General features: G+C 44.6%; 1 protein-coding gene across 4 annotated transcripts in view; it reads left to right on the top strand.

Annotated features, from left to right (window-relative positions):
- Positions 1–22,607, top strand: part of LOC133419875 (myosin-16) — an 83,064-nt gene that overhangs the window by 10,613 nt on the left and 49,844 nt on the right. For 2 of the 4 annotated variants that reach the window (XM_061709353.1, XM_061709352.1), the window contains exons 2-3: positions 16,629–16,856; positions 21,416–21,520. In XM_061709353.1, coding sequence (XP_061565337.1) covers positions 16,629–16,856; positions 21,416–21,520 — 333 coding nt within the window. Of the gene's footprint in view, positions 1–12,997; positions 13,467–16,628; positions 16,857–21,415; positions 21,521–22,607 lie in introns of those variants that run through there. The other 2 variants (XM_061709351.1, XM_061709354.1) reach the window with 2 other exon arrangements.

The raw sequence follows: 22,607 nt of genomic DNA, 5'->3' as shown, positions 1-22,607 counted from the left end.
TCTCTACATGAAGAGTTTTTGATAGGGTTTTGTAAACATTGGCCATCAATGATGTCATATTCTCCAGGAAGTGTGAATCCATAAGTGCAAGGACTTAAACTGTCATTTTTAAAAGTGGAAACAGCAGAGTTTGAGTGTGTTTTTGTTTGGATAATGAGGATAAGAAGGCTGCAAGTAACTGGTGGAGTAGCTGCAGGAGTGATGAGCCCATTTGCATGCGTGCACAATTTTACCAATTAAAAAAAAGTTTTGTTTAAGGAATCTATAGCCCACTGAAGTTCCAGGAATCATTGAAAAAGTACCTTTTAAGGATTTTTTTGTGTGTAATCCTTTAATTCAGACTAACTTAATTAATAATTGGGATACGAAAGTAAAAGTTAATAGTTGTTTCCATTATTCCACGGTACGAGTTCATGCAGAGAAGCATTTCAAGGTAACGTCCACATTAACGAAAGGGTTGGTTGGAGTGTGTGCAGAGGGTTTTGTGTGAGTGTGGAATCGTACTGCTGTTGCACTGGCACCGTTGGTGGAAAACGGTTCTGGCTCATGGAGGCTGGTCTTCACTGGTGCTCCGCAGACTCTTCCAATGACTTTGTTTTCACAAAGCATAAGAGCAAGTCCAGGAGCTGGACCACAAATCAAATCCCTGTGATCTACTGTCATCTGGTTATTAAAAATTACTTTATTAATTCCCCAAAGAAAACATAATGTTGCAGATTGAATGCTGATGTTGTCATGTGCAGCATTGGCAGGTGATACAGGGGAACTGTCTTTGCAAACTTGTATTATCTGGGTGCAAAGATGCTCCTTCTCAGAAACGTGCCCAGGATTATTTGTTGCTAACAAACACTGCAGTCCCTCCATCCAGGGGTCCGCTCACATTTGGTCCGCTCACATTTGGTCCGCTCAACTTGCGTCACTGATAACAACGAACAGATGATTTACACTAGAACTGAAGAAGTAGAGTTTATTTCAAGATAGTCCGCACCTTATGTCCTGAAATAAAGTCTTGGAGACTTCATGAAACTTGGATGCACTATGTTTATTTTGCACAGAAATACAACTCCACCTTGTAAATCTCTTTATTGGAGCACTTCGGATACTTCTGACAACCACCTTATCTCCCCAATCATCAATCACGAGGATTCTGTGTTCTCATAGATCAGTAGAGTGGCTTTAAAATCCAGAATATGTTGCTCCAAGCTTGTTCGCTGTAACGCATAAATGCATTCCTGATGTCGCTGCTCCATCTTCCATTGGTTGTTCTTGCTCTTGTGCAGCATTGGCAGGTAATACAGGTGGACTGTCTTTGCAGAATTGTATTATCTGGGGTGCAGAGATGCTCCTTCTCTGATGCTCCTTCGATGTCTCGATGATTCAGTGTTTTAATGTAAACATTGTTAGGGCTTTGGAGAGCTGGTTCAGCTCATCCCAGATGAAAACGGCTTTACTCTCATAGGGCCCGATTTACTAAGATCCTAAATAAAGAGTACTAAATTGCTGACCGGGGGGTGCACGGGCGGGCGCAGCGGCGGGGTGGCGCCATTCCCAGGTATCTATGTCTTATGTTGTCAGTATGAATGGGAGGATGTTGGACCGTTTCCCCCTCCGTCTGGGGGCTCCGGCGGCGCCGGGGGCGCCCGTGGAGGTACGGTGGGGCCCTGGCCCGGCTCGGAGGGCCGGCCCCCGTCTACTGGATGGCCGGTGGGGGGACGCGGGTGTCTTATCAGGGCTGGCTTTGCTGGTCCTGCTTCCTGGCTTCGGCCTCCGCTCCCCCTCTTTCCCCCCCTACACGCTTCATACGCACATAGGCGAAAGGCGGGGGGTCCGGGTCGTGGGGGGCACCGTCCCGCGTGGCCCGGCACTCCCCGCCTCACGGTTTTAACAGCAAAATAGACACTGCACATTCAACACTTTATAAATACACTTGACAAGGACACGTAGTTCGGGAGGGGGGGGGGGTCGGTGTCAATCGATACTTGGCCCTCCCTCCTCCCTGTTTTTATGGCATTAATCACATGCACTCAACACAAGGGGTGGGAGGGGGTCCCACATCACCCGCGTTCCCTCACCGGCCTGGGACAGGTGGGTCGGGTTACCTCGCAGGCGGTGGGTTGCCTCCCTCCTACTTCTCCCCTCTGTGGGGTTGCCGGTGGCCTGGGTTCCGGGCTCTTCCTTGTCGGCCTCTGGTCTCGCGGGTGGCGGGGTTGCTCCCCCCCCTCCCCCACTATAGATACACTTCAGGTGGAGCTTTGTTTGGTTTATTACACACACACACACACACACACACACACACACACACACACACACACACACACACACACACACATATAGTCATTTAGTCACATGCATACACACACACATACACACACACACACACACACACGCATGATCATATACATACACACACACACACATAGACATACACACTGGCTTGTTCACCTGCATGCTGGCTCTCTAGTTGTTGGGTTTAGGTAGCGGTAGCGATAGCTTAGCTCAGACTGCGATCAGATCTCAAGATTTAGGTCGATTGCTGTTCGTGTTTTGGTTGGCTCCGTGCCGGTTTCGTGCTTTGTTTGTGGTTTTTTGTTGCAGATTTCCAGTGCTTGACGTGTGTCTCCGTGTGTTCCTGCTTCCTGGATTGGCAGTGGATGTCGTCACCCCCCCCCCCCCCCCCCCCCGCCCCCCCCCCCCAAAAAAAAACAAAAAAAAAAAACACTGGGTTTGTATGTGTATATTTATGTATGTGTACGCATATGTGTGCGTATATATATGTATATATTAAATATAGTAATAATGCACATATATACACTTTTGGTTTCTACCGTCATGGTATCAATCAATAATATGTGTGCAGACAAGGTAAAAAAAAAAAAAAAAAGTACTAAATTGCGTGTGCACTGAAAAAGTTTGCGCGTGCTGTTGTTGTGTGTTTTGCGGGTGATCAACTAAGATTGCGTGCGCAATTGATAACAGGTGCAAACAGCAGTATTTAAATGAGGTGTTGCGCGTCTTACGGTTTGCGGCGCAAACTTTGCGCCATGGAGAGTGGATGGAAAGCAGGATATAGTCGCAAGCGCAAAATGAAATTTGACGAGTTGGAGTTAGAGATATTAGTGGAAGAGGAAAATTGTTGTGCCGTATTCAGCACCCCTGCCGTGAAAAGCACCCCCTCGTATATTCAATGATAAGTAGACCAAGAAAAAAAACAACACACTGACACTTCAATATATTTATATATACACACTCACACAAACACATACTTAGGAGTTTATATTATATATATTGACAAATAATATGGAAGACAACACAGTAAGCAGGCTATTAATTAATGACATCAATAACCATTTACCCGATTTTTGTTATGTGATTGTGGGAAAGTATGACTATTGTGGAATCCATGAGCGCATTTAAACATGAATCATTAACACAAAACTGGACGCTAAACAGAACATGACACGGAATGAGAATATCATTTTTGTCAGACGAGGGGGTGCTTTTCACGGCAGGGGTGCTGAATACGGCACAACACCGGGGTATGACAACTGCAGAACAGGCGCACAATCCACGCAATTACTTTCAGGCTTGGTAAATCTCATTTCGCGTGGTAAACCAATTTGCATCTTCCCCTCCCAGTATTTAGCGATTTCTGGCGGGTATGCCCCATATTGATTATTCATCAGGGCAAAAGTACTAAATGAATTCCGTGTGCTATTTTGCGCATTTGAGAGGCGCAGTCCTCTTTGCACGCTGTTAGTAGATCAGCTGGCACTTTGGTTTGCGGGTGCTGTCAAGTTTGCACACGTTTTTACACACGCAAACCTTTAGTAAATCGGGCCCATAGTCATCAGGGTTTTAACTGGAGAAAGTTCTCGAAGTGATGCAAAGAAAGTCGTAGTAGGTTCAGATCTTGGCAACAGCGTCATCAGTGTCATCAGCGTGTGGCTTTCCTAATTCTCCAACAGATGTGATACATTTTGCGAGGTCCCTTACTGCATTTGCCTTCGTGCACAGTGACTTTTGGCCTCATCTGCAAAGCCACTTTGTTCAGGCACTTAAAGCTGATCATTTCTTTAATCCTTTGAAAAAAGAGAAGACTTTTTTCTTACTTAAATCATCAAAGATTTAAGATCGGTGCAACAAGTTTTCCTTCACAAAGCAAAGTCTTCAAGATGCTCATTTCAGAAGCATGATAACTCTAAGAACTTTTTATTTATTTATTTTTGCTGGATATCACCAGGTGTGCGCTGGCTCGCACCGTCCTCCGCCGCTTAGGCCGGCCAACTGTGAATAATGGTGTTAATCTGCAGAGGAGGCACAGCAGCCGGAGTAATTCATACGGTGGAGCCGTCCTGAGTTGACTGCGGAGAGAAATGTGACCCCGTGTCAGAGCCGTTTAGTGCCGTTATGGCCTGCGAGGAAGCCGTCCAGTTTTCCAGAGGAAACTCGCCCTGTTCCTCATTACCCCCGTCGTCTGCTGACGGTTGACGATCCTCTCGCACGTCTCTCATGCGTGGTACGATAAATTCCAGCTTGTTAATCATTCAAGCTTGATGCATTTCTGACCCGTTAGGTAAGCAGCGGCGAGACGAACTCCCCTCTCTTGGTTGACTTTCAATAAGTGTATAAAGAGCAGTTTATTTCTGCTAGACTACTGCGTTTCTTTCTGTCTTTCTCTACACCTGTTGTGTCTCTTTGCAGCAGCGGCTTGGCTCCCTGGAAGCTCGTGATTCCCACTTTTTTATGTATTCTTTCCAGGAAGAAGAAGTTGGTAGTAGAATATTACTGTCAACAACGAGCCTGACAGATCAGACCTGCACCTAAAAAGATGTGGGGTCTGATAACCAGCCGTAGGACCCCCCATCCAAGGGGCGTTGCTTATCAAACGGCATTCGCACTCAGCCGGTTAGCGCCGTGACACATCAGAGGAATGGACGAGGTGTTTTCAAAACAGAAAATACATCTACCCTGTAAAGGACGGATCTGAGTGTCGTCTTCTGTTCAAATTTTGAAGAAAAAGTCTTCTATCGAGCGGCAGTTTTTGCTTCAGTGTCTCAGTTTCCTGATCAGTTGGTATTTGATTGAACTTCCGCCACAACTTTACCTGTTGACACTGAAACTGACAGAAAAACACGTGGCGAGTCACTGAAAGACGACCTAATCCATCGTGTTACACCAACACAGGAAATGAGGACAGTTTCACCAGAGCGGAGACGGCCGTCCTCGATCACCGGTGAGACCACTTTCATGCCCTGGATTTGAGATGTTGTGGTCATTTACAGGAAGAGTTGAAAGAACAGTGTTGATTAAAGTGTTGGGCGCGTTCACGAGCCATTAGCCCCGCCCATTGGCAAGCCTCCAGGAATTCAGCAAATCAAAACGTCTCTTCTTGTCATTTTCTTTCTGAAATAGGTTTTTTGGGAGTTATCGTGGGATAATTGGGTTTATAAATGAAACAGAGATTTTTGATAATACAATATCCCAAACCTTAATACAGTAACACAGAGCTATGTGATACATGAATATATATTTATTGAGTATTGGTGGAGCCACTCTGCCTTTGTCTTTCTCATATTTCTCATCATCTCGGTTTTGAAAGCTGAGACGGCGAAGGTTGGCCTCCGATGCGTGAAACCACGCCCACAACTAACTCCGCCGGCCGGAGCTTCCGCCATTTTTTCGTAGCGGTGTATCGCGTCATTCAGGCAGCCAATCAGAACAGTGCCTCATTATCATAGCCCCGCCCACTCAGAATCCCGTATAGATAATGAGGTTAGAGACTGGGAAGATAAAGACATGGCTCAGAGGTTGAATTTATTTAGCAAAAACAATCAAAAGCTTGTTTTTAAGACAGTCAAGGCCTGTTTAAAATAGTTATTAGATGCCATAATAGGTCCCCTTTAAGGAAAGACGAACGACGATCGCTGATGTTCACACCTACGGCTCTGAAACGCCAAGAAACAAACGGATGCTAGAATTAGATAATAAGGGATTAAACAATCGCCTCAGAAAGATTAAACCCTCAGAGCCGTTTTCAAGCACGTCCCCTTTTTCAGACCCTGTTTAGTGCAGATACACATAAACAGAATCAAGTTCACGGGTTTACCCCTCAATTACTGCTAATGGGAAATAAATGTGCGTTCCCAGATGCCGCAGCGCCGCATGTGGAAAAACTTTCATTCTGGACCGGTTGTGCAGATCCTGCAGCCTGAGGCGAGCTGCAGGGACGGATGGATGAGGCTGCCGAGAGAGGAAGCAAGAAGGGGGGGAAGGACGTGATGTTTGGGGAGGGGGGCGCAAACAAATGTAAAGGTAAATTAGACAGCAAAGATTCATGTTGAAGGGAGTCTTTAGCGGAAGTTGGGATCAGGAAACCATCATAAAACATGTTAGATAGATTTCACATATCACAGGATTATACCTAGAGGTGTGGCGAAGGTTCCTTTTCTTATGTGCTCCGCTGACAGATTCATCTTTTATTGAAAGTTTTTTCAGTTTTGGTGAAACTTTGGTGGCTGCCTGGATCTAACAAGGATTGACTTTACAGAGTTGCTGATTGTTACTCACTTTGTCCTGGTTATTACTGGTCCTTGAGGGTTCTTGAGGGTCGGGCTCAGCTACCTCATGGACATGGATGACCATGCACGTTCACGCCGCTGGTACCCGAGGCCTTTGGGAGGAAAATGGGTAAAAAGAAATAATGGAAAATCTGGACATTAAATCACAGATGAGTTTGAAAACAGGAGCTTCGTTGTTTTGAATCCTAACAGCCCATCTAGACTCATAACACCACACCCCTAACTATATGGATAATATAATTTGAACTGATGAAGTACTTAGAAATTAAAAAAAAGATTGACCTTTTCAAAAAAGTTCCTAAATTAGTTGTTTTTACGAGGATCGACTCACATCTGGAGCCCCTGGTGGCCGGTCCAAGTACTGCACGTGCTGCATTAATGTAAAACAAAATGATATCCTGCGTCTGAGACCGTGGTAAGTCCAGGTCCTGCAGGAACTCGCCCGCCCGGCACCACCACCATCCCACTCCGGATCCGGCGGCTCAGACGACCTTGAGCTCAGTGGATCCACATGTTCACACTTGCTAGTTGGGTAATTAAACCTGTCCAGCCATCCTGGTTCTTACCCTCCTCGATGTTAAGAAGTTTAAAGTTTCCGCTTGACTTTGACTTCCAGGCGGCGGTACCAACACTATTCTATTGTAATGTGTGAGTCATCACATAAAAACGCTTTGTCATGATTTGTTTGGTAGATTGTGTACCGGTTGGAATGGCTGTGAGTGGGAGGGGCTTCAGACCCGTTTCCAGCTGAAAGCGAATGCAAACGGCTGGTCAGGATGCATTTGACCAGCAGACCCGGGCTGATACTTGCCATTTCACTTCATTCTGTGATGATTTATTTGGTACATCCTGATATGGAACTATGGCAACAACTTGGAGTCTTTGGGCCCGATTTACTAAGATCCTAAATAAAGAGTACTAAATTGCGTGTGCACTGAAAAAGTTTGCGCGTGCTGTTGTTGTGTGGTTTGCGGGTGATCAACTAAGATTGCGTGCGCAATTGATAACAGGTGAAAACAGCAGTATTTAAATGAGGTGTTGCGCGTCTTACGGTTTGCGGCGCAAACTTTGCGCCATGGAGAGTCTGGATGGAAAGCAGGATATAGTCGCAAGCGTAAAATGAAATTTGACGAGTTGGAGTTAGAGATATTAGTGGAAGAGGCAAATTGTTGTGCCGTATTCAGCACCCCTGCCGTGAAAAGCACCCCCTCATATTCAATGATAAGTAGACCAAGAAAAAAAACAACACACTGACACTTCATGTATTTATATATACACACTCACACAAACACATACTTAGGAGTTTATATTATATATATTTACAAATATTATGGAAGACAACACAGTAAGCAGGCTATTAATTAATGACATCAATAACCATTTACCCGATTTTTGTTATCTGTGACTGTGATTGTGGGAAAGTATGACTATTGTGGAATCCATGAGCGCATTTAAACATGAATCATTAACACAAAACTGGACGCTAAACAGAACATGACACGGAATGAGAATATCATTTTTGTCAGACGAGGGGGTGCTTTTCACGGCAGGGGTGCTGAATACGGCACAACACCGGACCGGGGTATGACAACTGCAGAACAGGCGCACAATAAAAAACACTTTTTTCTCCATGAAAACACATGATTTATTTATTATCACAAATAAAAAAATGAATGTGCCTCCTGTGGCAACCTTTTGCTGAATAATACTCGATTTAACATTCAAATAAAATATTTCTCCTTTTGCATGTGGAGATTAGCACCTTCCTTTCGAACGTATTAAATACAGACGCAATCACAATCCACGCAAAAACTTTCAGGCTTGGTAAATCTCATTGCGCGTGGTAAATGGACCAATTTGCATCTTCCCCTCCCAGTATTTAGTGATTTCTGGTGGGTACGCCCCATATTGATTATTCATCAGGGCAAAAGTACTAAATGAACAGCGTGTGCTATTTTGCGCATTTCAGAGACGCAGTCGTCTTTGCACGCCGTTAGTAGATCAGCTGGCACTTTGGTTTGCGGGTGCTGTCAAGTTTGCACACGTTTTTACACACGCAAACCTTTAGTAAATCAGGCCCTTTGTTGAGTATCTCGGGTTGCAAGCATCCGACAGCTGAACCCACAACCTCCCGTTTCCTCCGGTGTCATCACTCCCCTGGTCTTGAGGACGTTGGAAGGCTGCTGCCAGGTAAATTCCAGGCTCTCTGTCTATGTGACATGAGATTGTTGTTGGTGTTGTACGTGAGTGCCGCCTGGACACGCCGCCGGGGGATTCCCGGTTGGTCGAGCGTCTGAAAGGAGTGGGAGTAGATGATCTTTATGATGTCCCAGTCTGTATCAGAATCCAGACCGCGCTGGCGACGGAGGACGGTTTGAATTCTTGGGAGTCTTGTGGCAGGATGTGTCTTTGGCGTCAGCAGAGTGTCCATTCTTGTCTCTTCTGATCACAAGCTTTACATTTAGCTCGAGCTTGATCTTATTTCAGTTGTTGCGTGCTGTTGGGTCAGGAACTGGGCTGAGGTTCTCGTTGGCCACCATCTGCAGATTGTGAACATTTTGATATAGTTTTCATGAGTGTGTCAAGCTTTTAGGGCACCTTATGGCACTTTTACACTAGTACCTACTCAGCTCGACTCGACTCAACTCGGCCTGGTTTCTTTTACATAACAATTCAGCACCCGGAGCAGAAGTAGGAGGTTGGAGCGAAGCTGCTGTGACGTATTTGATTATGGGATCAAAACCAAGAAGACAACAACACTAAAGATGTAGAACCTGGAGGAGATGGTATATGTGCTGCTGGGTCTGTGGCTTGTGTTCGATATCAAGTTAAAAATGAGAGTGAGAAGCTTCAAGTGGCAACGATTTAAAATATTTTTTTAGTTTGTCTCGGCGCTGCTGAAAGGTCCGTTGGTAGCCGTGAGCAACTATGAAGTGACAGCTCCTGGTAGATCTTGTCGTTCCTTATCGCCCGTCTAGATCCCTTTTTAATTCTCTCCTCAGCCACCAGGTTTATGAACATCTGCACCTCAGAGTTGGATCATGAAACACAACCCAGTCTCACATAAAAACGTACCCTGCCTACGTTGGTCCAAAGTGCAAAAACATAGAGGCCCAGGGAATTCCCTGTGGTGACGAAATGGGAGAATGGTTAAAACAATGAATTTAAATATCGCCTGTCTCCACTTCCTGGTTCAAATGCAATTAAAAATGATATTTTGTGGCTGGACGACGCTCTGGTTAAGGTCTGGTTAGGTTAATGCACCACTTATGATTGGTTAGAAGTAGGAAACGCTTGTGGTTTTTGCTAAAAATAATAATTTCACATCACTTACGCCACCTCCGTCGTCATGGCGACAGCAAACAACATGGTTAAATACTCGAATTTACGTTAAATACTAGAAAACACAGTTAAATACTCGCCGTCAAAATACTGTTAAAAATCATCAAAAATCATTAAAACACTGTTAAAACAGCGTTAAAAATATGCTTTTACAAACTGACAGTAACAAACAGTAACTTGCGCGTCAAAAACTCATAACTTAGACACTATAATAAAGAATAATACATACATAATAATAATGTAATAATCTGTGTATATATCACGACAACGGATCCCATTGACTTTGCATAGTACAATATATTTCCGTGTTGGTGCCACGGAAAATAGTGGTGAGAGGCCGTGGGCATTTTACGGATTTTTGTGAGATCAGGTTGGTTAAAACAGCGTTAAAAACATGCTTTTACAAACTGACAGTACAAACAGTAACTTGCGCGTCAAAAACTCATAGCTTAGCCACTATAATAAAGAATAATATATAAATAATAATAATGTAATGATGAGGTTGCCGTCCAGCAACCAAGACGTTGCGATTTCACATTATTCTGGTGAGATCTGAAAAAACTTTGCAACAACGAGCAAGCGAGTGATTATGTACATTCACTGAGTGAATATTATGAAAGTAAAATATATATTTCTCGCTAGAAATGTAATCAAAACGCATTTTTATGCAGAAACTAACTCAAAATATTGATTTGTTTCACTAAAAAGTGAGAAATGTCTGCCATGTTTTTTGGTGTCACGGCCAGAATCTTGAAAGTCACGTGACTTGGACGCAAAATGAATAGTCAGAAAAATGTAAAAGTTATACAATTCAAGGGCTATTATTGTAATCCCTCTACGTTTTTGCACTTTGGACCAACGTAGGCAGGGTACGTTTTTATGTGAGACTGGGTTGTGAAACAGGCTTTTGCGCTGCCATTGCTGGTGGAATAAAATGAACAAGAAGCCGCCGTCAAAGTCGCTCTTTCGCTGATGTCACATCCTGACTCAGACGTCTGACTCCCAACCCAAAGTTACAACTTCGCCGTCGTCATCGAACAGTTTAATTTACTAATTTTGTGTGAGCTAGCAACTAGAAACTTTGACTCCACAAGATCCCAACTCTCACGTCTGTGACTTATCCGTCTTTTATCAGGATTAGTAAAGATGTTGTTTTATATACAATCTTTCCTTTGAGATTAATTAAAGTATTGCATTTTGAATTGAACGACATATGAGGTCCTCTTGTGTATGGTCGGCATGGCAACAATCTACCTTAAAAGATTAGTTGCAGCCAGCAAAGTGAGAACATTGTAACAGGTACGGAGCAGCGTCTCGCTGTGCCTGCTTCGTGCATTATGGGATGTTTATGCCTGCGTACTTGTGTGCCACAGTATTTCCTTGACTTGAGCACTTTGCTTATCAGCAGGTACCAAAGATGTGAATGGAATCAACTAAACTGGTGTCGTGTGGTGATCCCGATCGTTAAATGTTCAGTAAATGTAGTAAATACTAGTGAGAAAGCCCAACACGTTCAAGCTACCTGTTCACCTTTTTAGGGGTCGTCACTTCAGATCATCGTTGTCCACATATAGATTGTCACCGGCTTCACTTCAGATGTCCTTCCTGACTAGGGTTGCCACCCGTCCCGTAAAATACGGAATTGTCCTTTATTTGAGAAAAAAATGTTGCGTCCCGTATTGAACTAATACGGGACGCGATTTGTACCGTATTTTCATTAACTTTTACACCATATTCTAGTTGAATTATTGAAATAAATTAACCTTTACACCAAATTCTAGTTGAATTATTGAAATAAGTAACTTTTACACCATATTCTGGTTGAATTATTGAAATAAATTAACCTTTTACACCATATTCTAGTTGAATTATTGAAATAAATTAACCTTTACACCATATTCTAGTTGAATTATTGAAATAAATTAACCTTTACACCATATTCTAGTTGAATTATTGAAATAAATTAACCTTTACACCATATTCTAGTTGAATTATTGAAATAAATTAACCTTTACACCATATTCTAGTTGAATTATTGAAATAAATTAACCTTTACACCATATTCTAGTTGAATTATTGAAATAAATTAACCTTTACACCATATTCTAGTTGAATTATTGAAATAAATTAACTTTTACACCATATTCTAGTTGAATTATTGAAATAAATTAACTTTTACACACCATATTCTTCACCTGTAGGCTATATTACATCTGGGCTGATGTGGACATACAGTAGCATAGGAGGATATTTCAGCTGCTAGTACGGTTGTCTGTCTGTACAGTCATGCAAGTTCAATGCTATTAAAGCACTTTAAACTTTAAATCAAAGCATTTTGTTTTTTCATATAAAATAAACACATTTTTATTCAGTTTAGAAGTTTAGGGGCTTTTTTTTGGCTCCTGCGCTGCTGAAATCAGGGTGTCCCTTATTTCTATTTCTGAAAGGTGGCAACCCTATTCCTGACACAACCGTCCCATCTATCTGGACCTGGGACTGTAAGAACACGTGGATGCTTCGGTACCTAACAGGGCTGGCAGTTGATTTGGAGTTCGTTGATTTACAGTTTTTAATAAAAATTAACTTGTTGGACTTTTAAGCTCAGACCTGAGGAGATGACTGAAACCATATTTTCTAGTGTGAACTGAAGCTTTCCCAGGGATTATTGATCCCGGTCTCGTCTGGTGACCGTCACAAATGCCGACGAGAGAAATGCTCAGTTTGGTATTTGCGAGCGTCTGAATTCTTTCAAGAAAAAACCAGGCACACTTGATCTGAAGCACAACGAGCCTTGTTGTTCTTGCTGAGATGAATGCCGTGGCCTTGTGGTGGTGGTGGTGGGGGGACCTGTGTGGGCGTGTGCACGAGACATTCATGTGCATTATAATCGTGAGAAGAAAGGGCTTTCTCACGCTGGAATGCTGCTCTTGTCTTCCCGTCTTCTCTGTGTCGCGTCTTTGATGGTACAGCTGAGGGGTTTTTCCTCCAACCCGGCGTCCTGCGCACCTGAACCCCCCCCACCGTCCAGGGCAGAGCGGGGAGCGCCACCTGTTCCTGGAGGAGGAGACTGTAGCGGGGCAGGAAGGCAGGAGAGGCTGCGCTGGGGAGACTTTTAGTGGCTTTCCAGCGGTTTGACCTGCGGAGGAACGTCTGGATTTCTGCAGCACGACGAAAAACCAAACGCAGGTGAAAAAGAAGTGAATGAGGAAGAGAGAGCTGACAGATCGGGGGAGCTCAGATCCACCGGGGATCTTCAGAGCAGCTGCAGGTTCGTCAGAGGACGAGGGGAGAGGTGGGATTCAAACACCTGCAGACCGTGTTGCTGCTGGAGGAACGATGTCTCTGAGGCGAAGTCGGCGATGCCACTCCCTCTCTGATGACTCGGAGGAGGCCAATGGGAACCAGGCAGACCCTGAGCCAGAACCAGAACCAGAACCAGAGCCTGAACCAGAGCCAGAACCAGAGCCAGAACCGGAGCCAGAAGCAGAACCCGAGGACCTGGACTGGGACGGGTTCAGCACCACGCTGGAGGACAGGCTAGCAGCTGTGGGTGAACACCTCTAAAGCGTTAAAGGTCTTTTTCACGTTGACTGGGTTCTTATGGAAGCGAAATAAGCGTGTGTGTTTTCTCTAATCAAACATTTTAAAAGTAGGAGCCACGATACAAGTGCACATTGAACTAAATGAAGAAGCCAAATGTAAATTATATTTAAAAGCGTTTGCGAGTGAAAGACTGTAGCAGAGCTGTTCTTGCAGGTGACTGTGACGAGTGTGAGATGGGAAATTATCCAGCTCTCTGAATGTGTTGAGTCTGACAGATGAAACTAGCTGATCCTCCTTTATTCACCTTCATTCGGCTGGTAACGCAGTGTGGACTCGCAGGACAGAGGACAAAGCTGAGGAGTTGGGGTGTGTAGAGGTGCTGATGGATGTTTTGTTGCTGCTGTAGAACATCACCGTTGGGAAATTAACTCTGCTGAGGGTCCCCTGTAGGTGGGCGTGTGTTTGGTTGCGTTTCCGTAACAGATTTTACTCTTGTTTTCTCTCCTCTTTCTTGTATGTCCTTTTCGCGCTGGACTAAAAAGATAATGAGGAAGAAAATAATACTAGAAAGACCTCTGGACCTGCAGTGTCTCTTAAATTACACTCCGACATCCGTATGTAGCTCCCTGCATTCGCGTTGGATAAGTGATGTTTTTGCTGTAGCTTCAAGACATCCAGGTCTTGTGTTTTATTAAACAATTACCTTTTATTTCACATGAACTTTGAGTATCAAGTTGAGAGCATCTGATCAGTCCCTCCAAGTTAAACTTCAATTAAAATTAGCTCTCGATTCGGCCCTGGCGGCACTTGTTACTGATGTTGTTTCCATAGCAACATTCGAAATTAGGACTTTTTTTCAGTCAGATTTGATCAGAATGAATGAAAAATATTATTTAACACCATAGTATTTTCTAAGCTTAGCCAGCAAAGCTAAAATAGCCACGATAGCAACTGAACTAAGGTGGGTGTGGTCTAACCAGCTTCCAGGTCTCTTCGTTCTGCCTATTTACAACATGGTACCGCCCAGTTCAATGAAAAAGAGTCCTCAAAAGTACTCTTCAAGAACCTGCTTAAACAACCCGTCTAGAAATGAGCCTAATATTCCATGAATCTGGTTAAAGTTGTCATATTTAAAGCAAATATATCCTTGCCAGTGGGGTCAGATTTACTCATTTATTCATTTATTTGCTAGAGATCTTCAAATTAGCAGAATAGTCTAAAATCGTCTCCTAATTCTCTTGAAATAGGGCTTTTTAAAAAAAAAAAAAAGCAGAGACAGAAGACCACGACATCAATAATCAAACGTTCATTCAAATGAAATTAAAACTGATACAAACTCCTCAATGTTGCTTAAAGGGGAGCTATTATGAAAAACACGTTTTCTCTTGCTTTAACATATATAAAGTGGTCTCCCCTCAGCCTGCCAACTCAAAGAAGGAGGAAAGCAACCAAATTCTGCATTGTCTGTACAGCTGCCCGGATGAGCCATCCAGTGTGATGTGGATCTACGAGCCGTTCAGATTCTGCTCCCGTCGTTACGTAACGAAAATGCGATTTACATAGGTTGGCCTCCGATGTGTGAAACCACGCCCACAACTAACTCCGCCGGCCGGAGCTTCCGCCATTTTTTCGTAGCGGTGTATCGCGTCATTCAGGCAGCCAATCAGCACAGTGCCTCATTATCATAGCCCCGCCCAGTCAGAATCCTGCATAGATAATGAGGTTAGAGAATGGGAAGATAAAGACATGGCTCAGAGGCTGAATTTCTAATTTATTTAGCAAAAACAATCAAAAGCTTGTTTTTAAGACATTCAAGGCCTGTTTAAAATAGGTATTAGATGCCATAATAGGTCCCCTTTAAAGCTGAGTATTTAAGTATACAAGTGCACACATGCCTCAGCTGAGCAGTAAAGAGCCTCAGTTATCAGTGTATAAGAGAAAAGAAGGTTTTACTAGTATAAATATTGAACTTGTACCCTGAGAGGTATTTTTTCCGATGCGTTTGTGTTTTAGCTTCCAGCTCGTGTGCACGAGGATGTGTGCAGACATGACTGTGTGCACATGTCGTCTGCATGATGAATGGGCTTGTAGTCCATTCATACCTGCTAATTCCCCCTCAGCAGCGACTGGGTGAAAGTGTCGTAGGTGCAAGAAAGCACAAGAGAGAGTAATGTGAGGGACTTTACAACGGAAAGAAGTCGGAGTGAAGGCTCTCAGAGAAACGAATGCAGATGGAAATGTGGTCGCCTGCTTGGTTCACAAATGCCCAGATATTTGGGTATTGCTATGTGCTCCTTCCAAATGCCTTGCCCACGATGACTGGCCCCTGAGAGGAACAGTAACCAGAGCCGGCTCCTTCAGTCGGGTCCTTTCACTGCTGTTAGGGGTGGCAGCTGACTCAGTGATCTGGTTTTTAGCAGAACTGGCTCATCGGGTCAGTTCTGCCCGTCATTGTGTCGCCTCGTGGCTCTGATGAATACAAACGAACAAAGACCAGGCTCCTTTTGACTTGTGGGAGATAAGTTTCATCTTGTACCGTGATCTGGGGTAAGAACTTCTCCGTATGAGCTGGTCGTCTTTTACCCCTGACTGCCTTATCCTTTTACCAATTGTGCAATTTCTCTTATACGGAAGAGTATTAGGGCCATGAAGGAGAAAAAATACTTGAGAGGGGAAGATTTTTTTTTTATCGTGCACTTTGAGAAAAAAAGTACCAAAGATGTGAATGTTGAGATTAATTTTGAAATACAATTTCGTGAAAAAAGTTGAAATGCCGAGATTAAAGTTGAAATACAATTTCAAGAATAAAGTTGAAATTTTGACTTTTTTCTCAACATTTCGACTTTTTTCTCTAAATTGTACTTCAACATTAATCTCGACATTTCGACTTTTTTCTCGAAGTGCGTAATGAAAAAAAAATCTTCCTCTTCTAAAATATTATTTTTATTTTTCTCCTGCCTGGCCTTAATACTCTTACCTTTGATGGTGTTTATCTTCTTTCTTTGAAGTCTAAAACTGACTACTCTCTGAAGTGGCTTCTTTGCATTTTATTTTGAAAATCATTGATTTGAAGATTAGACTTAAGGAGCATAAAGCTACGCGATAGTTGTGGTAAACTGGAGAACGACAAAAGAGGAAAAACTCTGTATATCTGTCAACCTGCAGGAGCAGGAAAGCTCCCAGGCGTCCGTCCAGCGCTGCGTCCACCTGGAGGAGGCCCGCTGTGAGCTGGAGCGACAGCTGTCGGGCCTCTCCGGCCGCTTGGAGGAGGAGGAGGCCTGCTCGGCCCAGCTGGTCGTCCACAGGGACAGGCTGGAGGTAGAGTGCAGCAGCCTGAGGAGACACCTGGACGACCTGGAGAACGTCCTGACTGCAGCTGAGCAGGACAAGCAGGTAGACCACTTCAACGCAGGGTCCTCGTTGCTCCAGTGAAGACTCTTATGGAGACGTTGAGCTGAATAATACCACATTAACTACAGGAACAAGGGAACCTCTGCCATCAGCCTAGAATTAACCTTTCTTTGTATCTCCTTGAGATTTATCATCAACATCATTTGTTTTCATCATTGATCATCGTGTTTGAGTTTGAGTTGGTCGGGAGATGGGACAGATGAGCTTGTAGCGCTGATTGGATCAGATGGAGGACCGTGTTCTGGCCTCCAACATCCACTGTGATTTCAGACAATGCAGGTGGAAGATGATCTTCTGTGAGAAGATTGTTGAAGGGCAGCTCGCAGGGCTTGTTAGCAACAGAGGGGGTGATGTCAGAAATGGAGTGTGAGGGAGTTGTGTAGTGTTTTTGTCAGCAGGTAACAAATATGGTGATGACATCATATGCAGCATCTGCCGGTTGTGCAGGTGAGCTCTTCTGGTAGATAAGGCAGAAGAAAGTCAATGTCCGTGGTGCAGAGATGCTCCTTCACAGTCACTTGTTTTGTGTAGTGGCGTAGTGGCGTAGTGCAGTGGTCTCCAACCCCCGGGCCGCGGCCCGGTACCGGGCGTGGGTCATTTGGTACCGGGCCGCACAGAAGGAAAAAATAATTTCTGTAGCCCCGACTGATGATGGATGACTCTCAAACTGATGGTTCACAATGTTTTTATTTCTTGGATGTAAATACACTGCAAACACACCGTAAGAGCAATAGAGGAATAAAATAAAGTTAGTCTTCCTACATTCATATAAGTTTAATTTATTTTTCATTTATACAGACCGACACAGCTGCTCGCTCAGTCAGCAATAAAGCTACCGTTAACACAATACATGAGCGACCAAACTCAAGCTGGACATAAATACGGCATAAAATTTGCACAAATCCTTATCAGAAGGTGCTTTTTGTGTCAGTAAGGCTCCACTTTAGCATTCAAGACACTAGTTTAGTCTTTCAGACACACTTTCTACTGCCGTTAAACTTTTACTGTTAAAGTCCGAAGCGCCGGATGTTTACGCGGTCTCGGCGAGACGCCTTCAAAATAAAAGCACTAAATATCACGAATAAAATAAAAGCCTGGCTTTAAATAACGTTAATAAGAAAACAAACATAAAAACAAATTTATAGAAATACTCATATTAAAGGTAATTTACAATTTCCATTATTTCATTTATTTTTTCAAATTATTTATTATTTAATTATTCATTATTGTTATTATTACTATAGCGAAAATACCACAGTTTTTAGTGCCGATCTTGTCATTTTATTTAGTTTTTATCAGCTACACCTTTAGATTGGGCCGTGAAAATATTGTCAGACATTAAACCGGTCCGCGGTACAGAAAAGGTTGGGGACCACTGGTTTAGTGCTTTAAGCAGCGGCTCATGTACTGAGGCTACAGTCCTCCTGCAGTGGTCGCAGGTTCGAATCCCGGCCTGTGTAACTTTGCTGCATATCATCCCCATTCTCTCTCTCTACCCCCTTCCTGTCTGCTACTTCAATAAAGGGCCACTAGAGCCCAAAAAAATCTAAAAAAACCCCAAAAAACTAAGACACTCATTGTCATTATTTTTTTTTAAACAAACAAACACAAAACACTCAGTGGAACATTACATCCTACACTGTACATGGCCACATCTGAGGGATTTCATGGCAAGTGAGGGGAGGAGGTGAAGCAGGAGAGAGACGAGATTATTCTCCTTTCACAGCGTCGGCGTTGTCCTCTGGATCGCTGCACGGTTAAATCGCCCCACAGTGACGTGAGAACTGAACTCGGGCAGCTTTTCTTGTAGCCTCTCAGTCCCTGACGACGACTGTGCGTTTGGTCAAATTATACAACAACTATAATTTGTAAGTTGCGGTGGTGACTTTTTTCTGCATCGATTGAAGCAGCATCTTCTCTCCACTCAGACCAACAAGCAGAGACTCCTCCGACATCTCCGTTATCTGCTTCCCCGGGGCGTATTAAGGGATTAAGATGCTATCTTCTTGCTCAGGAATGTCATAATAATCAACTGTGCTCAGAGATCTGCATGTGACGGTGGTCCGGAGCTTCTCGGTGTTGACTAAGCGTTTAAACACAGATCAGTGTCATCTACATCACGATGCCGGGAGCTTGATCCAGACGGTTATGAGGGTTTTCTTCCTTAACCGGTCTTCCATGTGGTGAAAATGCAGTAAAAGTGTCACATGACACCGGTACAGTTTAATGCCGGAGTTGACGCAGAGCCGCTGTGGTTGCGTCTGATGTTTCGCTTGCTGCCATCATGACTGCAGCTGGACATCAATCCGGAGGCTTCAACGCATCTGTCTGCTCTGAAACACGCTGGGAAGCACGCGCGTCCCCATCAGCAGTCGTGTGCTGTCACGCCTTTCTCATTAGGTCCAGGATTTCACATCTAAATACGAGGCTTTGATGTCTCAGAAGGGGGCGAAATAACGTGGCCTGTATGTCATGAAAGGGGGGTAATTGCTTTACAATGCGGTTGCAGAGTCAGAGTTTAGATGCTGAAACCGCCACGCTCGCGCTCTGATGGCTGCATGCCCAAAAGCAAGACGGCTAAATCGACAGTGAAGCGGGTGGGAGTCGATTTTTAAATGCTGTAAAATGTGATTTAATCCTCATCTGTTCGTCTCAACACAACCTGTTTGAGCTGATAACACACAAACAATTGAAACTGGAGTCAGACGTTTGGCCGCCTGGAGTCCAGTGAGTGAAACCGGTCATGAGGTTTGGTTTAGAGCTGCTTTGATCGATAAAAGAAAGGAGCGTTCTGATGTGGACCACACCTCGTGAAAAGGAGATCTCTGAAGACATCAAGAGTGATCTGTTTCAGGCTGGAAAGGGTTATGAAGTCATCTCCAAAGCAGCACGGCTCAGTTTCTGTGAGTACCGTACAGTTTGGGGCAGTAAACCCTGATCGAACTCACGTTGTCACTGCAGGCCTGGTTGGCTAGATGACCGTAGCTCCCTCTTCCAACAGCGTGGATCATAACCACGCAACAGAGTCTCCAGTCGGTCAGTCTCCAGTCGGTCAAATCAGAGTCTCCAGTCGGTCAAATCGGAGTCTCCAGTCGGTCAAATCGGAGTCTCCAGTCAGTCAAATCGGACTCTCCAGTCGGTCAAATCGGAGTCTCCAGTCGGTCAAATCGGAGTCTCCAGACGGTCAAATCGGACTCTCCAGTCGGTCAAATCGGAGTCTCCAGTCGGTCAAATCGGAGTCTCCCGTCGGTCAAATCGGAGTCTCCCGTCGGTCAAATCGGAGTCTCCAGTCGGTCAAATCGGAGTCTCCAGTCGGTCAAATCGGAGTCTCCAGTCGGTCAAATCGGACTCTCCAGTCGGTCATATCGGAGTCTCCAGTCGGTCATATCGGAGTCTCCAGTCGGTCATATCGGAGTCTCCAGTCGGTCAAATCGGAGTCTCCAGTCGGTCATATCGGAGTCTCCAGTCGGTCAAATCGGAGTCTCCAGTCGGTCAAATCGGAGTCTCCAGTCGGTCAAATCGGACTCTCCAGTCGGTCAAATCGGACTCTCCAGTCGGTCAAATCGGACTCTCCAGTCGGTCAAATCGGACTCTCCAGTCGGTCAAATCGGAGTCTCCAGTCGGTCAAATCGGAGTCTCCAGTCGGTCAAATCGGAGTCTCCAGTCGGTCATATCGGAGTCTCCAGTCGGTCATATCGGAGTCTCCAGTCGGTCAAATCGGAGTCTCCAGTCGGTCAAATCGGACTCTCCAGTCGGTCAAATCGGACTCTCCAGTCGGTCAAATCGGACTCTCCAGTCGGTCAAATCGGACTCTCCAGTCGGTCATATCGGAGTCTCCAGTCGGTCAAATCGGACTCTCCAGTCGGTCAAATCGGAGTCTCCAGTCGGTCATATCGGAGTCTCCAGTCGGTCATATCGGAGTCTCCAGTCGGTCATATCGGAGTCTCCAGTCGGTCAAATCGGAGTCTCCAGTCGGTCAAATCGGACTCTCCAGTCGGTCAAATCGGACTCTCCAGTCGGTCAAATCGGAGTCTCCAGTCGGTCATATCGGAGTCTCCAGTCGGTCATATCGGAGTCTCCAGTCGGTCATATCGGACTCTCCAGTCGGTCAAATCGGACTCTCCAGTCGGTCATATCGGAGTCTCCAGTCGGTCATATCGGAGTCTCCAGTCGGTCATATCGGAGTCTCCAGTCGGTCATATCGGAGTCTCCCGTCGGTCAAATCAGAGTCTCCAGTCGGTCAAATCGGACTCTCCAGTCGGTCAAATCGGACTCTCCAGTCGGTCAAATCAGAGTCTCCAGTCGGTCAAATCAGAGTCTCCAGTCGGTCAAATCGGAGCCTCCAGTCAGTAAAAGCTGAGCTGAACGTTTCACAGGTCTGGTCCAAAGTGGTTGCGGTATCACCTCAAAGATCTCGCTTACTTGTCCTTCAACGTGTTTAGTGAGCGTCTTCAACTAAGACATGAACTGTTATAATTGTATCAGCTTAAGTGTGAACTGAAGTTCTCCAACCCGTTAAAGGTTTCCGTCTCTGTTTGCAGTTCTCAGACAGCGAGGTGAGGAGACTCTCGGAGCAGCTTCTCCAAAGAGACGAGGTGCTGCAGAAGCTTCAGAGGGAGAAGCAGCACTTGGTGGAGCTCAGCCAGGTGAGCGTACGCCGACTATCCCCAAGATTAAACCATGAAGACGGCGGTTTCAGCGCTGCGCACGATGTCTGTGATGCAGATGAAGTCGTCTGCAACGGCCTATGAAGGCCTCCGAGGTTCCTCTGTGGTTGTCGGTGTGCAGCCCAGACATTTATAGCCCTGGGCCTTTTTGCAAATGTGCTGACTCCACATGCTGACTCCACATGCTTGAGTCGGCTTGAGTTTACCCCTTTAAAATTTTTACCAAAACAAGAATTTGTATTATTTATCTGTATTTATTTTAATCAATCATCAGAAATTTTCAGGGACCACTTCAAGCCCAGTTTTGTTAAGTGTTCTTGCCAAATAGTGATCCCACAAAACCAGACCTGGGAACTGTGTTTTTGACTCCACCACATCCATCTTTCATGTAATCTTGTATCTATTACCATTATTTATTAGTCAAAAGCACTTCCAGCAACCAAAGGCAGACTGTGCAACACTCATCATCCTTCGTGAATGAATGACATGATATGGATTTTATATCCATCTCTCGAGCTGTTTATCTACAGATTAGTGGTTTACCTGGCAAATATATGGGGGACACCAACTGTGTGGATACTTAACGAGGGAAAAGCCAGACGACGTTGCTTTGGGGTATAAAAGTCACCGTTTAGGTTGAGTTAACCAAACTGGATGGTATTACACTACTTTTCCAGCTGAGGTTTCTGCTGAGAACAAGTATTTAACTCTAATTGATGCGGTGAAGAGCCGAGTGAGAAGACATTCTGTGGTCGTGGAAACGATGCTGCGCTGCTTCAGAAGAGTCACATTACTGGTCTGCAAACAAAATAACCAAAGACGCTGCTGAAACTACGAAAACTGGCTTGTTCTTTATACCTGGATACGTAGGATGGTGGTGGAGAACCGTCATCTTCGTGGCAAAGGCAAAAGGAAATGATGAACTGAGATCATGTAAACATTTGGAGCAGGTAACAAATATGGTGATGACTTCATATGCAGCATCTGCCGGTTGTGCAGGTGAGCTCTTCTGGTAGATAAGGCAGAAGAAAGTCAATGTCTGTGGTGCAGAGATGCTCCTTCACAG

Source organism: Cololabis saira, chromosome 19 (assembly GCF_033807715.1).
Source record: "Cololabis saira isolate AMF1-May2022 chromosome 19, fColSai1.1, whole genome shotgun sequence".
NCBI lineage: Eukaryota > Metazoa > Chordata > Actinopteri > Beloniformes > Belonidae > Cololabis > Cololabis saira.
This window is presented reverse-complemented; position numbering and strand designations above follow the sequence as displayed.